General features: G+C 45.2%; 1 protein-coding gene across 1 annotated transcript; it reads left to right on the forward strand.

The window, feature by feature from the left end:
* The first annotated feature begins 50 nt into the window (after positions 1–50).
* On the forward strand, positions 51–12,312 carry LOC108111396 (vacuolar protein sorting-associated protein 13B). Its single transcript, XM_017220831.2, has 14 exons — positions 51–1,519; positions 1,570–2,917; positions 2,982–3,691; positions 3,750–3,948; positions 4,002–4,621; positions 4,677–6,547; positions 6,612–6,768; positions 6,833–7,054; positions 7,114–8,147; positions 8,199–8,558; positions 8,615–9,373; positions 9,432–9,916; positions 9,973–11,912; positions 11,971–12,312. Exons 1-14 carry the CDS (start codon positions 236–238, stop codon positions 12,184–12,186), a joined length of 11,205 nt encoding a protein of 3,734 aa, XP_017076320.2. The 5' UTR covers positions 51–235; the 3' UTR covers positions 12,187–12,312.
* The last annotated feature ends 1,882 nt before the right edge of the window (positions 12,313–14,194 follow it).

Below are 14,194 nucleotides of genomic sequence, written 5' to 3' on the forward strand. Positions count from 1 at the left end.
TTTCAATTCGCACCTCCTGTTATCGATTGCCAGATTGCCGGGGCTGAAACGTAAACAAAACGAAAATTATATGGTTGAGTTTGTTTTGTTAAACACATTCGGCCTGAAAACGTAGCAAAATCCACAGCATGTAAATTCTAGTAAGTCGCCGGCAACGCAGTAAATGAAGATTTCCATTTGAGTCAGCAGTCAAGAGCGCGGGAATCGAGGCCTGAGCCTCCGGATTCGGCACACCATGTTCAAACTGGAGTCCTACATCACTCCAATTCTGCTAAGCTACGTGGCCAAGTATGTGAAAAACTTCCGCGACGAGGATGCTCAGGTGTCGCTATGGGAGGGCGAGGTCACCTTCCAGAATCTAGACTTGCGCCTGGAAGTGCTTGAGGAGGAAATGAATCTTCCAGTGGAATTGGTTTCCGGGCACATTCACGAGCTGAGCATACAAGTGCCATGGACTAAGCTCATGTCCGAGCCGGTGAAGATCGTCATCAATACCATTGAGTTCGTGGCCAAGTTGCCGGACAGCGAGAGTAAACAACGCAGGGCCACCTTTCAGCGGGAGCAGCGCCGGAAGTCCAAGCGAGCGTCCGATGAGCAGCCAGATCAGCAGCCCAAGAGTCCCGGACCAGGGAGCTCTTCCAGCGTGGTCAACAAGATAATTAACAATATCAGCCTGCAGTGCCACAACATCATCTTAAAGTATGTGGAGGACGACATCGTGGTCTCGATGAATGTGCAGACGCTTAACTTTGGCTCCGCAGGCGAAAACTGGAAGCCCACAATGGTGGACGTCCACCCTGTATCCGTTGTCATGAGGAAGATTCTTCAAGTCTCAGATTTGACTATCTGCCTAGACAAACGGAACACGGCCGGCAGGATTGAGGTGTGCCAGGAGCCTGTATTATACCGCTGCTCCCTAGAGTGCCGAGTGCTCCGTAAGTACAACGCCAATACGGTAAGCACATCGAGCACCACCCGCATTGGTGTTTTTACCAAGGCTCTGGACATCAATGTGTCATCTTTGCAATTCCCCATGGTGATGAGACTGGTCAAAATGCTGCTGGAACTGAAGCCAGCCGATTTAGAAGAAGACCACCCAAATCCGGAAGACCAAGAGGCAGTTGCCGAGGGCAACGAAGCGCAGCAGTCGGAGCCCGCTAGTCAAAGCGTCTTTTGGTGGGCCTGGAATCTACTGCCTAGTTTCGATGCTCAGGAGCCTCACTCCTCCTGCGATTCTCCTACTGGCCATGCCTTCGATTTGGGTATCTACGCAGAAGAGCTGAACTTCCAATTAAAGAATTCCGAGTACTTCACCGATCAGAGCATGGGTGGCATCAAGCGGATACGTTATACTCCCATTCTAAGGATCAGTTTGGGCGGTCTTTATTACGAGCGGACTCTGTTGAAGGAGTGCGACTGGGCCAATGTCAAGGCGGGGCTTTCTAGCATGTGCATTGAACCGTTGGGTGTTTACCGTAGTGAGGATCCCTTGGATCGCCACCTGATCAATACCCAAGAAGTTAGTAAATATTATAGCGATGTTGAATAATTACTAAATTTTGTACACAGTTTCAGGAGGAGCGATCCTTCATCGACAAGAGCCTGTTTGACGAAAACTACATGTTCGCCGACCGCTCCTGGTGCAGTTACAATTACGAGGACTACGTGGCCAGAAACACGGATGAGTATATGCTGTTTCGCAGCCCGGTACTGGCATTTGACGTTGTCGAGCACCGGGTGCCGAAGCCAACCAGCCATCCCGTGGCGGAGAGCCAGCTAAGAGATCTAGGACTTCGAGTTCAGTATCGCCTACTTTCCGCTGGAATCACTTTCCACTTTTCGCAGTCATTTGCGCAGGTTAAAAATGTAATTAGCGATTTAATTCGTCCTTACGATTACCCGGGATATCACTCAGAATCGGTGAAAGACGATGATCGCAGTGTCCCCGAGCCGGACAATAAGATTGCCGACATGACCATTCCGGACTTGGAGTACCTGATGGGCCTCGTGCCCACCTGTAACTACAAAATTGAGTTGCGGAATATAGTTCTTCAGTTGTATCCCCGCCAGCAACAAGAAGAGTCTTCTGCGATGAACCAACACCAATTGACGACCACAGTTAAGCAGTCTCTGCTTCCTTATCTTCAGCTCAAAATATCCTTAGTCGAGGGCACAATGTGTGGACCAGTCAATCCTATACGCCTGGTCCAATTGATTACCCATCTGCAGGACAAGCCCCGGGAGGTTGTCAATTCATGCTACAATTGCTATAACTTCAACGTAAAGAACTTGGCGCTGATGATTTTAAATACCACTCCGGATAATGGCCGTGCCAAACTTTTAAACATTCCACGCATGCAAGTGAACTGGAATCGGCTGTTAGCTCCTCATCTATGGCGTCAAAATGAAGCTGCTCTAGAGACTTCAGAAATCAAATCGGAGATCATAACTCTCGAGTTTTCAAAGCGTGAACTGATCCTAGCCAAACGGTTGATTCCTTTGATCTCGGGTTTCAATGGCCCAGAGCTGTGCGATCTGGCCCACATCGTGGCCCATGTCAACGTACATTCGGATGTAATAAAGCTGCAAAGCGTGTGCAGCAAACTGGGCCTCAGTTACCACAAGTATCACACTCATTTGGCTGCAGTGGGTTCACTTCATGGTATCCACACCGACGCCGTCCACAGCAAAATGAATGTACGGAACGTAGTCCTGTCCACCTCAAAAAATTCAAACAACAAGTGGCTTGAGATGCAATGTCAGTACCCCCTAGAGGAAGCCAATACGCAGAAGGTTAAGATGCCTGGCACCGTGGTCTGTCTTTGGCTGGAACCATTTAGAATCACCACGGATATCTACCTTTTGCAGTTCCTTAACTTTTCAGATGTCAGCAAGACGCCGATGCCCAAAGAGAAGGGTATGTAATTCGTATTGCTTTTACGTGTGTATGCTGTTTACAATGTTCCATATTTTGATTTCAGAAATTGAAACAGATCTCGAGTCTGTAAACCAGTCGGAGCCAAATCTGACACAATCAATTTCGAATTATTCTACAATTTCTGCTTTGAATGATTATCAACCGCGTCGAATTAGCAGAAACAACAGTCGAAAGATTTCTGTTCCCGAGGAGACAGTCCATCTGAGTTCAGAACGGGATGAGAGGCATACCCAGATAGAGCCTGTAAACATTCCAACTACCAGTAAGCCCCAGTCAAGTAATTTTGATACATCAGGTCTCGTAAAGCGTCTAACTAACATGGTAGTGTTGGTGGAGATCGCTCAGGCAAAGATTGATATATGTGAGGTGATGATGCGAAAAACGCCGTCAGAGAAGGATGTAGAGTATACCTCTATTCGGCTGCCTCACTTGAAAGTTAAATCAGGCAACTCCGAAGCCATTCAGCGAGGCAATATCAGAGCAGTTATTCTAGCCACCAGCACTGAGCCATTCAATTGGGTCTTCGACCTAAACGAATTCAATGTGTGCTACCGCAGAGAAAATGTTACCGAAATGATTGTGGACCCAGTTAGGACCACAATTACTTTAGCGCTCTCTCACAAAGTATCTGAGAAAGTCGAGGAGAAAAGGAGAGATGATCAGGATAAGACATTTTCAGAAGCGTCTGAACAAAAGACCTACTCTATAAATGTACACGTGGATATGTCGGCCATCAATATATTTGCTCAGCGGGTAAGGGACATGGTCTCAGAAACTTAATATTAGCTAATATATTTCATTTTCCCCTCAGGTAAAATTGTTACATGAACATTATTTAATTATATCTAAGATGTACAGTTCGCTATGCCCGGACGAACCTCCATCCAAATGGCAGACTTCGAAAATGAAGCCCAGGCTGGAGGTATACACTGGCAGTGCACAAAACTATCCAGTGATAAAAGAGTTTCTGGAGCTAGATCCCAACTTCGAAGCACCTCAAGTAAAAAATGGTAAGTGTTAATATTCAGAAGTATTATATACCCATTACAAATATTTCGTTTAGCTCCCAAAGGATCAATTGTATTATTTTGCCAATGGACTATTCCACGTATCAGTTTTGAAATGGAACACTCAAACGACTTCAAGCATAGTAAAATCGTTATGATTCTAGAGGACTTACTACTGAATATTGATAAGCATAGTGACTTCACAAAGATTACCACGAAAATAGAAAACTTCGGTCTCAATTACTACGAGGAAAAGCATCAAGAATGGGAAAAGATCGATGACTTTCATATCAAAACGCTGGTCGACAGCACAAACTTGCCCTTGATTAGTGTGGTGATCACGACTGTGAGTCTACAGGACCTGTACGCAAAGATTGGAGCAAGAAATCCGCACAACAAGAAACACACCATATCGGAGGTGTTAATCGAGGTGCAGCCTATAGAAATGGTACTGGACTTGGACCAAATAACCGAGTTTATGGTGCCCATATGCGAGGTTCTCGAAATTATGGGAAGTACTGGCACTGATCAGCCGGTAAACACATCTTGTGCTCCAGCACCAAACCAAATTTCCACTGTCCAAGATCTGCCGATGGTGCACTTGAACAGCAAGGGAATCTATGTCTATCTACCTCTATCTACAGGTAGAAAGAGTTGCAGTGTCTTACTGCTAAGGGTAAGTTATCCAGTATTTCATCTTGAATACAAGATTAATTCTATATGTATTGCAGATCGAGAGTATTCAACTAACACCGAGCCTTGAGAATCCTCTAGTTCGTCAACTCGTGCGCCCGGATATCTACCAAAAAGCAGCAGAGCTCAACATGCTCAGTACACCGGGAGCGCTGGTAGAGGACCGACAGTATGAGCTAAGTGTTAGGAAGGTATCCCTATCTACCGGAAACTGGAAGCAAACACAAAGGTATCGCATAGAAAAGAGCCTGGCGAGCAAACATGATAACCCCGCCTTCGAGTGGAACAACCAAAGTCAATCCACCGAACTAGATCATATGGAGATATTCAGAGACTTTGACTTCATTATGATATATGCACCGGCTATCAGCTATGACCGATTTCTAGTCTGCGGTAAAAGTGTTGAGTATAATTGTGCCACCGACTTTGTCGCCTCTTTAAACACTCACCAAATCAGTTTGATTAGCTGCATTATAGTGCGCTTTCAGAAACTCAGCTGTATCTTTCATCAGGTGTGTGTAAAGAGTGCTGAGTTGCCAATAGAGAGGTCGCACAAAATAATAGGAAACGTTTCCAAAAACAACAGCACCGACAACTCTACGTATTTTAAATCTGATTGTTACGCTCACAAAACATGTTACCGTAATGTAAGTAGGAAACCCTCAAAACGGCTGCTGACAGACAAATTAAGTACTACAAATGCAAGTACGGGTTTTGCGGATGCAAGAGGAAGTAGTGATTTATTTTTGGGATCATGCCAAAGTGATTCTGGAATTCATTTAAGCAATCGTATGAAAGGAATTTCAAGATCTCTTGGGTCGGATGAGGTTTACCGCAGCGGACGTCACCCGATTGTAATGAGTTATCCGCAAAGCGTGTCCTTTGTGGCCGGCATATTTGTGCTAAAAATTTACGATATCTTGGAGTTGGGAGAGCTAGAAAGGCCCGTCATGAAACCACTTTTTCTTTTGACTGTATCCCAGCCCAGCTTCATGTCCACTCAAAACTTAAAGGCAGCCGTGACACAAGCCTCCATTTTTAATGTCAACGTCAGCATTGCCAATGCAGACGGTAAAGGAAAAGGAGCAGTGGAACAATTTAATGAACCTGTATTTGATACATTACCCGGCCAACTGGGCAGCTCGGGTATTCCCCCTCCTTTGCTTATGATTAAGACCCAGTATGATCGCCTGCATCAGAAGGAAGTTGATGTGGAGCTACGAAAACCCATCCTTTTGAGGATGTGTGAGAGCAACATCAAGCTATTGGCAAGTGATTTAACCCGTGTCTACACGGTTCTTCACGAGACCCCCTGCTTTGCCGTGCGAAGCCACCGTCCTGTTCCTGAGGGATCTCAGCTCCTCCAGATGAAAACGAATTGCTACAACGCGGATCGGTTGCACTTATCCTGTGATAGGATAACTGTGAAATTCTACGATGAGGAAAGGACTTACAAATGCAGCTTTGTTTGGCTCGACCTCAGCACCCGCATCAAGTTTAGTACTCGTCCTCAGAAGGCTGTAATACGGTCCAACCTAGGATCCTTTTATGTGCAGTCCGGAGGGAAGATGCTGCTCCATCCGTTGCTTATGCGTATGTCAGTGGATTTGGTCAGTGAACCGTGGTGTGATGAACTGCTGATCAACGCCACACTCAAGCTCAACTACCTGCATATCGATGCGGGTGTTCTTAGTATACTGCAACTGCAAAAGGCACGGGATGGTATGAATCGGATACGGGAACATGCTGATCAGGAGTGGCAGAAGTTTCTACACAGTCGTCCCATTTTGGGCACTCCGGAAGAGGTCGCGCCCTGTGACCTGATCAGATGCACTCCATCGCGTGAATCGATTGAGCGGTTAAAACGTCCTTTGAAATCTAACGCGGAGTTTTATCAGGATGACCTTAGGTGGGTCTTTTAAATGGAATTAATTTAACTGTTGGGTATTACTAATCTGTGTGTTATTTTTCAGAGCGGGAGCCTTTCAATTCGTATATCTAAACTCTGAGTCCGTACTGCCGATGCCCTACCAGGTGCAGATCATTAAGAAAAACTATGGCATCATCTGCTGGCGATATCCGCAACCCCGCCAAATGACAAGCATCCATATATATCCAGTGCCAATGCCAGTAAGTATTATTACACAAAAGGAATTTCGTTAAATTAACATGTATCTTCTACATTCCCAAAAAGGTAAGCAGGCCCATACATATCAGGTGTCGAATGGAATACTTCAGTGAAACCCACGAGTCATTCTTGCATTATTGCGATTTTATGCTTTCGGAAACCTCAGCTAAGCAACTGACGCCACCAGATCGTCCAATCTGCGCCACCATTTGGAGGGTTGTTATACTCCAATCGTTGATCTCCGTGGACGGAACATGCTTTGAGAGTAGCGAAGATGAGGATCTTTCGGTGGGTTTCTGAATATGAGTATAAACGTAAATAGTATAATTAATACCGAACCCCTTCAGATTGAGTACGCCCAGGAGGACTTCAAAGTGGACGAAAATAACGACTTTATTCTGCATCCAAAAGTTCTGGTGGGTTGCATGCGAATCGATACCGTCTTCAGGGCGGAAAGAGTACCCAAGCTGCAGTTGTTGATGTGTTGTCAGGACATTGAACTAAACTTTCTGAACCAGCCAGATAGCTCCGGAGAGCTTCCACAACTGCTGAGCAAGTACCACCTCAAGCAAACCAATAACATTAGCCAAACATTTCTCACTGTGCATGTGGAGGATCTACAGATGCACTCGACAATATATTCGAGAAAAGATTTTACCTTGCAGACTGAGTTGCGCCCACGAGTGAAGTGCTTGGATTATGGATTTCAAAATATGCTGGACATCGTGGAACCAATGAAATTTACCAGCTTTGTAAGACTAACTGACTGTTCACGCTCTCTAATGCAAGCTAACTTTCTGGTGGATAAGCTACGGTTTAACTGCGGCCCCTACGTGATTCATACTTTGCTCAGTTCCAAGTACCATTGGCAGGAGGTGTTGCAGCAGAAAGAGCTAAGACACGCCTTTCTGCCAAAGTGCGTTATTGTTAACCGAATACAAGCACCCATTGGCTTTGGGCAAACAAATACGGTAGAGAAGATCTTGGTCGGACCTGGCGAAATGCAACTTTATCACTTCCGAAGCTGTAATTACGCGCAAGAACTAACATTCTTTATCACAAATCCCAAAACCCGTCTGCTGGAGACGAGTGATTCAGTACATATAGTCCTGAAGTTCGAAGACGAACATAAGATTCAACATGTTCGAGTGGGAGAGTACTGTATTACCCTGAAGTTGGGAAAACTTTCCGCCACTCAGATTTATATTTTGGTTAAAGGCCAAATCGAGTTGATAAGCATGATTCCCTTTAATCTGATCACAGAGTTTCGAGAGGACGACATGAGCTACGACGAAAACAGTCCGCCGGAGCATCTGTTATTGTCTAAAGAAAGATCATCATTTTATCAGAATGTCAGCCGTGATGCTGACATAAATATGCGGTAAGAGCTGAAATTTATGAGGGAATCCTACTGATTTCTGTATGATTACAGGCTTAAGCTGAGTGCTGGACTTGGAAGGGGTCGCACTGGAGATATCCCACTGAAAACCAACAACAACTTGCCTTGGCTAGTGAAGGTGCCCACACAATCTGCCCAGCAGTTCATTAGCATTTGGGTTCGCATCCTGCGTGAGGACATTGTAATGGATAAGGCCGTAGAGGACTTTCATCCTCAGAAAATACTGATCTGCATTTGGCCCATTTTCGAGATATGCAATATGCTCAGCTGTGAGGTTCAGGCGACTGAAAATACCACCGGAGAGAGCTCCACTATTGCATCCAAGGGGGGAAGATGGGCTCTGAACACTGCTACCACTCATGCTACAGAGCATAAGGTTGGCTTCACTTTTTCGTAAGTTCATAAAACAGTTTATATAAATCAAATTTAAACAGCGGATTCCATTTCAGTGGTGTCGTGCGAAGCTCTTCAAAAGCTGAATATTCGCTAATGCTAAGAACGATGGACTGGCACAAGTTCTTCTATTATGATTCTAACGTTTGGACCATTGAAAATGCGCTGAACCAGCTAGGTAAGTCATCGAAGCGCAAATGGCCACTGAATGACCCGGAAGAACTACGAGTGAGCCGCGTGTTGGATTTTCAAAGTCCTTTTGATGTGAAATATCATACAAAGGCGACGAGGGAGTTTTCCTGCTCCCTCGGATTGGATGTGACTGCGTGGGGCATGTTTATCAACGGAACCGGCTTGGACGTTAGCATATTTATGATAGACGAGAAAGCGCGCTTTGAACTGAAAGCAAACAGTTTGAAAATGATGCCAAGGCTTACGAGTGCTTTCACGATTGATTTGCCCACTGACAACGGATGGATCGCCTCAACTTCGATTTGTTTAGAAGATTTTTCGCAAAAAGCGGTTAGCAAGGCTGGACGATCAATGTATCTGCGGTACAATTCATTCGTGGATATAGTTGTTGTAGAAAGGGACGAGGTGTTGCGTCTGATACTGGAATATAGAAAGAATGACGAGGGTCAACGTGTGTTCAAACTGCGATCGAAGTTCGTAGTGACCAACTTTTCGGATGTGGTTCTAAATGTCATACCTCTAGCCATGGATCACAAGGAGAGCTCAACGCGGGAAGAAGTGGAGGCATATTCACTTTCCAAAAAGGCCCGTAGTCTTATTCCTGTTGACTCGACTAAGAACTGGTATGTTTTTTTATCATATGATAATGAATGAATGTTTATTTATTTCCCTTTTTTGCAGCATTGGTAATACAATGGACGTGTTCTATGATCTTAACGCCCACAAGGCCAAGCACAACTGTGATACCGCATTCGTCTATTTTGCTTGTTTTAGTGTAGGTGGTGACCGGGAGGTCTCCATACCTATTCCATTGGCCATACCCTTTACCAGACGCTGTTTTAGTTTGCAAGCGGGACACGAATCCATTCCATTGATGATCACCTTGATAGAGAAGGACAACGTTCACTACTTGAATGTATTCCGGGATACGGCACCAGCCATTGTCATCAGCAACAATACGAATGTGAAGTTTATTGTGGCCCAAACCAGTGCTTCGGAAAATAGCAATGTGTCCTGCACGAATTCAGAGTTTGCTGGAAGGCATTTCGAGTGGAATCAATTGGTGCTGCCTCACAGCAAATGTTATTACACTCCTCCACAGATGTACGCCAATTTCCCGGATGTAGAATTCACAATGTGCAATCTATCCTTGGCGGTGTATAAAGGTAATACATTTTGCCACCTATTTGGTAAAGTTTTCTAAAGCTATATTCCCTTTCAGGTAGGCCATGTGCAAAGAATAAGATCGCCTGGTCAAAACCTGTTCGGACTGACAAATCCTGGCAGAAATTTCTGCATGTACCCCATCACGGCGATGTGAAGGTGGTTGTCTGTGATAAGCATCGAGCTATTCGTGTTAACATCTACTATATAGCTCAGCAATTAGAGTTTTCCGTGAAGGACCTGCGATCACGCCTAAAAATGCCAGAGAATGTGTTGACAACATCCCAGGAACAAAGACCTTTAGGACCTGACGAAGAGGCGGCACAAGATGCCACCGTCAAAGATCCTTTGCCGGATATGGTGGCATGTGCCCATTTCAGCGAGGAGTGTGACACCAAAAGGCACACGAAGATCAAAATTTTCATCAAGAACTTTGTGTTTAGCCTGCAGACAGACAACCGGGAAAATGACTACTTAAAAACGGAGGTGTGTAATATCTACGCTGATGACTCAATGCTAGCCTATGACGACGACGATGATCAGCGAGAACTGCGTTTGCAGTTGCCAAATCTTCAGGTGGATAACCAGTTGTACTCCAGTGGGAAGTATGACTTTCCGGTCCTGCTTTGTGCTCAGAAATTGTACAAACGCAACTGTAGTCTGCCACAGGTGTACGACCTGGACTGTGTGTATAAGCAGCAGGCCCAACGTACTCCTGTCTCTCAGTTCACATTTACTTTCTACCAAGATGAAATGCAATTACAGAATGTTCGATGTGAGATACCCCCGTTTCGGGTATATATCGAAGATGCCTACCTGAACCAACTGCTGGAAGCACTGGTAGAGTGTGAACCTTCTAATTGTGTGTACAGTCCGCCCGTGGAACAGGATAAAATCCTTTTGTCCGACGGAACGACCCTTCTTCCTGACCAAGTTGTGGCTCAGTCATTTTATATATCGGAACCCTTACGTCTTAATAGTTTTACGGTAGAGCCCCTGAGTCTTCTGCTATCCGTCCATACTTCCTCACGGCTCTACATAGCATTAGATCACTCCCCCCTCTCCTTTTCGCGCTATGAACGTCAGCAGATCCTTACCGTTCCCCTCCGCTTCGGACAATCTCTGGGACTTCACTATCTGAGCGGTGCTATTTTCGGAGCCGGATGGGTCGTTGGTTCATTGGAGATTTTGGGAAGTCCCAGTGGGCTGGCTCGCTCGTTTAGCACCGGCCTTCGAGACTTTGTCTCCATGCCGGTTCAGGGTCTCTTCCGCGGACCCTGGGGCTTCCTAGTAGGAGTGACCCAAGGTTCGGCCTCTCTGCTGCGCAATGTGACTGCGGGAACTGTGAATTCCGTTACCAAACTGGCTGGATCAGTGGCTCGGAATCTGGACAGGCTGACTCTGGACGCAGAGCACATCGAACTAACAGAGGCCAGGCGAAGAGCTCGACCCCAAGGCTTCGCCGATGGACTGACCCAAGGTCTGACTGGACTAGGCATTAGTTTACTCGGCGCAGTTGGCGGATTGGCTCATCATACCCTTGAGGCAAGAAGTTCTGTTGGTGTCATTGCTGGCCTGACCAAAGGCATAGTTGGAGCCCTGACGAAACCCATCAGTGGAGCAGCTGAAATGCTGGCTCTTACGGGACAAGGTGTCCTACACACGGTGGGATTTAATGCGATGCCTCAACAGGTGGAGCCTAGTTTTTCGAAAAACGGTGCACTACACGGAAGTTCCTATCGCATTTGGCATTATCTGCCCGAAGAGTTAAGCCATGACCAAATGCTGTTCTTCTGTGAGGTCACCCTGCTGGTCAGCACGCAATTGCGCCCAGCCCTGCTGTTCCTAACTTCGTCAGTATTGGCCATCATGCAGTCCGACAGTGAAGATCTGGCCTTCGCTTCTCCTGTTTCCAAGGTGGATGTGGTGGCAGACCGCGATGATCTTTCGAAGCTTTACTTGAGCCTGAAATCAGAGAGGAGGGATGACTTTGAAGGGGTGAGTAATAGCTCAGTAATTAATTGTTTCTCAACAACTTAAAATCTCTTATTTTTAGCAACTAAACTACACCAATGAGCGCATCATGAAGTTCCTGAACGCCTCCCGACTCCAAAGCATAGCCAACGATTCGTTGAGTGATCTGCTCCAGCTGCATGAACAGGATGTCGACGACCGAATCCAGCGGCAGTCGCAGTGCATCTTCTATATTAAACCCAATATAGGTGAACACCTGATCCACTACCTAAAGGTCATTAGTCGGATACAGCATTGATAGTAAATATGCGTCTGTGCGTATGTTTTCGGATTAGTCTAAAGTATTCCTAGAATCCTGTGTATTTTATGCCAAAAATCAAAAGACATTTTTTGTTACATTTTTGCAATAAAAATTTAAAAAGTACGATCTATTTTAACAGACAAGTTAGTTACTAAATCAGGCATAACTTACATATTTCAGAATGTCTTACATTTCATTTTATTACTGTTGTGTTCTTCCTGTTGTCCAATTCCGCGAAATCCCATTCAATACAATTGGTATTAGCCAAAGCCAGCCACAAGCCAAGATTGGGTCTTAAAACTTGCAGCTGGAATACGGATGCATTTTAATCAGGGCCAGATAAATCCAGCTAAAGCAAAGCCATTGGAATTGGAGAAACTTGTAAAAATTAACCTGTCGCCCACAAAACCGTAGACTCAAAGTGCTTCTTATTTTTCGAGTTAAATATAATTTGCCTGGCTGTTGCTACACTGAAAAAAAACTACTACTAAGCTACATTAATTCCTTTTAAAAGTAGAAAAATAAAATATTTAACATGCGACTTAAAGATGATCAGTGACAAATATTTCCGCATAATTTATTTTAATATTTTGAAAGACTACGAAAATGTTAAATTTTTGTTCTCTGTATTCTCGCTTTCCTTCCTGGTTGGATGCCTGGATTTGGCCTTGTATGTGCGCCAGTGCGCGACCAAAAGATTCAATTATGGGTGGTTGGTGGTCGGCTCACCGCATCCGCAAGTTTGCCCGTGCAGGTCGCTTATTGAGGCCCCCGGATCCCCGTTGGCCTTCTTTATGTGTTTGACATGTCTCGGGGGGAAGGCGCCATGCCCTAGCTGGTAGCAACACAGATTTGCACACCGTTTCCGTGGGCCAAATGTACGTTGTACGTCTATTGTTTTATGTTTATAAAAGGTGGGCATTTAACGACTCTACTGTTCCTGGCCCTAAAGTTGAGCCTATTGTGTCCGCTTCCGCCTTTTGTCTCAGCTCGCATATTTATGCGGCAGACACACATTAGCATTATGTGTGTGGTCCTTGGTTGTTGCTTGTGATTTGCTCTCAAAAGTGGGCTTTGACTTCTTCGTTTCTTGTTGTTCCATCCATCAGGGACCACACCCGCGGAAGCTGATGATCCTCGTTAATGAGGCCTGACCAATATAACCCATCTGGCTTTGATTGGGGCCCGGCTAACGACCGGCTTTTAAAGGACTTTGGTAGTAAATTTCGTAAATATCACGCATACGTAGATGTGCAGTGGCGGCCATCAAGGCCGTCAACCAGTGCATTATGGCGACATCCCTTCCATTTTGTTTTGTTTTTACCCTTGGAAGCAGGGGCGCTGGAGAGGGGGGCTTAAGCTGGTATGTGCCATTAAGATAAGTCAGTGGTTAGTGGTCATTAGTCGGCTAAGAACTAATCCACAAATGTTATGTTTTGCCTTTTTAGTTAAGTACGCTGATAAGCCATCACAAGGGGAAGCCTAAAGAACAGAAATGTATGCCATTACGCAACAAAGATTATGAGTTTTTTATGCTGAAAATGCAATTTACCGAAGGCACTCTAAAGTTGTAAGATTTGTTTGTCATACTTGCTGAAATAATGAGTTATAAATCCTAACATGGGTTTAATCGGTCATAAGAAAAGTTAAAAAGAAAACAATCGGGGTCAGCGAAACTCGTTGCCCCTTGAGTAAACCCACCCAAGGCGACGCCCATGCTGCAGAAAACCTTTCTGCAAGTTCCTGTCGCCATCACATGAGGATGTGCTTAAAACCTTTTCAGAGAACTCATATTGAAATGGGAAAGCAAAGTATTTAAGTATATCTGGTCAAAGTGGGAAGTCGTATGCCTTTCGCTAATGCAAATACTGTGAAACCAATCCTCCGGAGGTTTCAGCACGCGCTGTTGAAAGGCATATTTATTAAAGGCTGGGAAATACCCTATATATCTACTCCAACATGACAGGTATTCAGAATAATTCATAACTTATTCGAATAAAGCGGC

This window comes from Drosophila eugracilis, unplaced genomic scaffold, assembly GCF_018153835.1.
Source record: "Drosophila eugracilis isolate 14026-0451.02 unplaced genomic scaffold, ASM1815383v1 contig_616, whole genome shotgun sequence".
NCBI classification, from domain to species: domain Eukaryota; kingdom Metazoa; phylum Arthropoda; class Insecta; order Diptera; family Drosophilidae; genus Drosophila; species Drosophila eugracilis.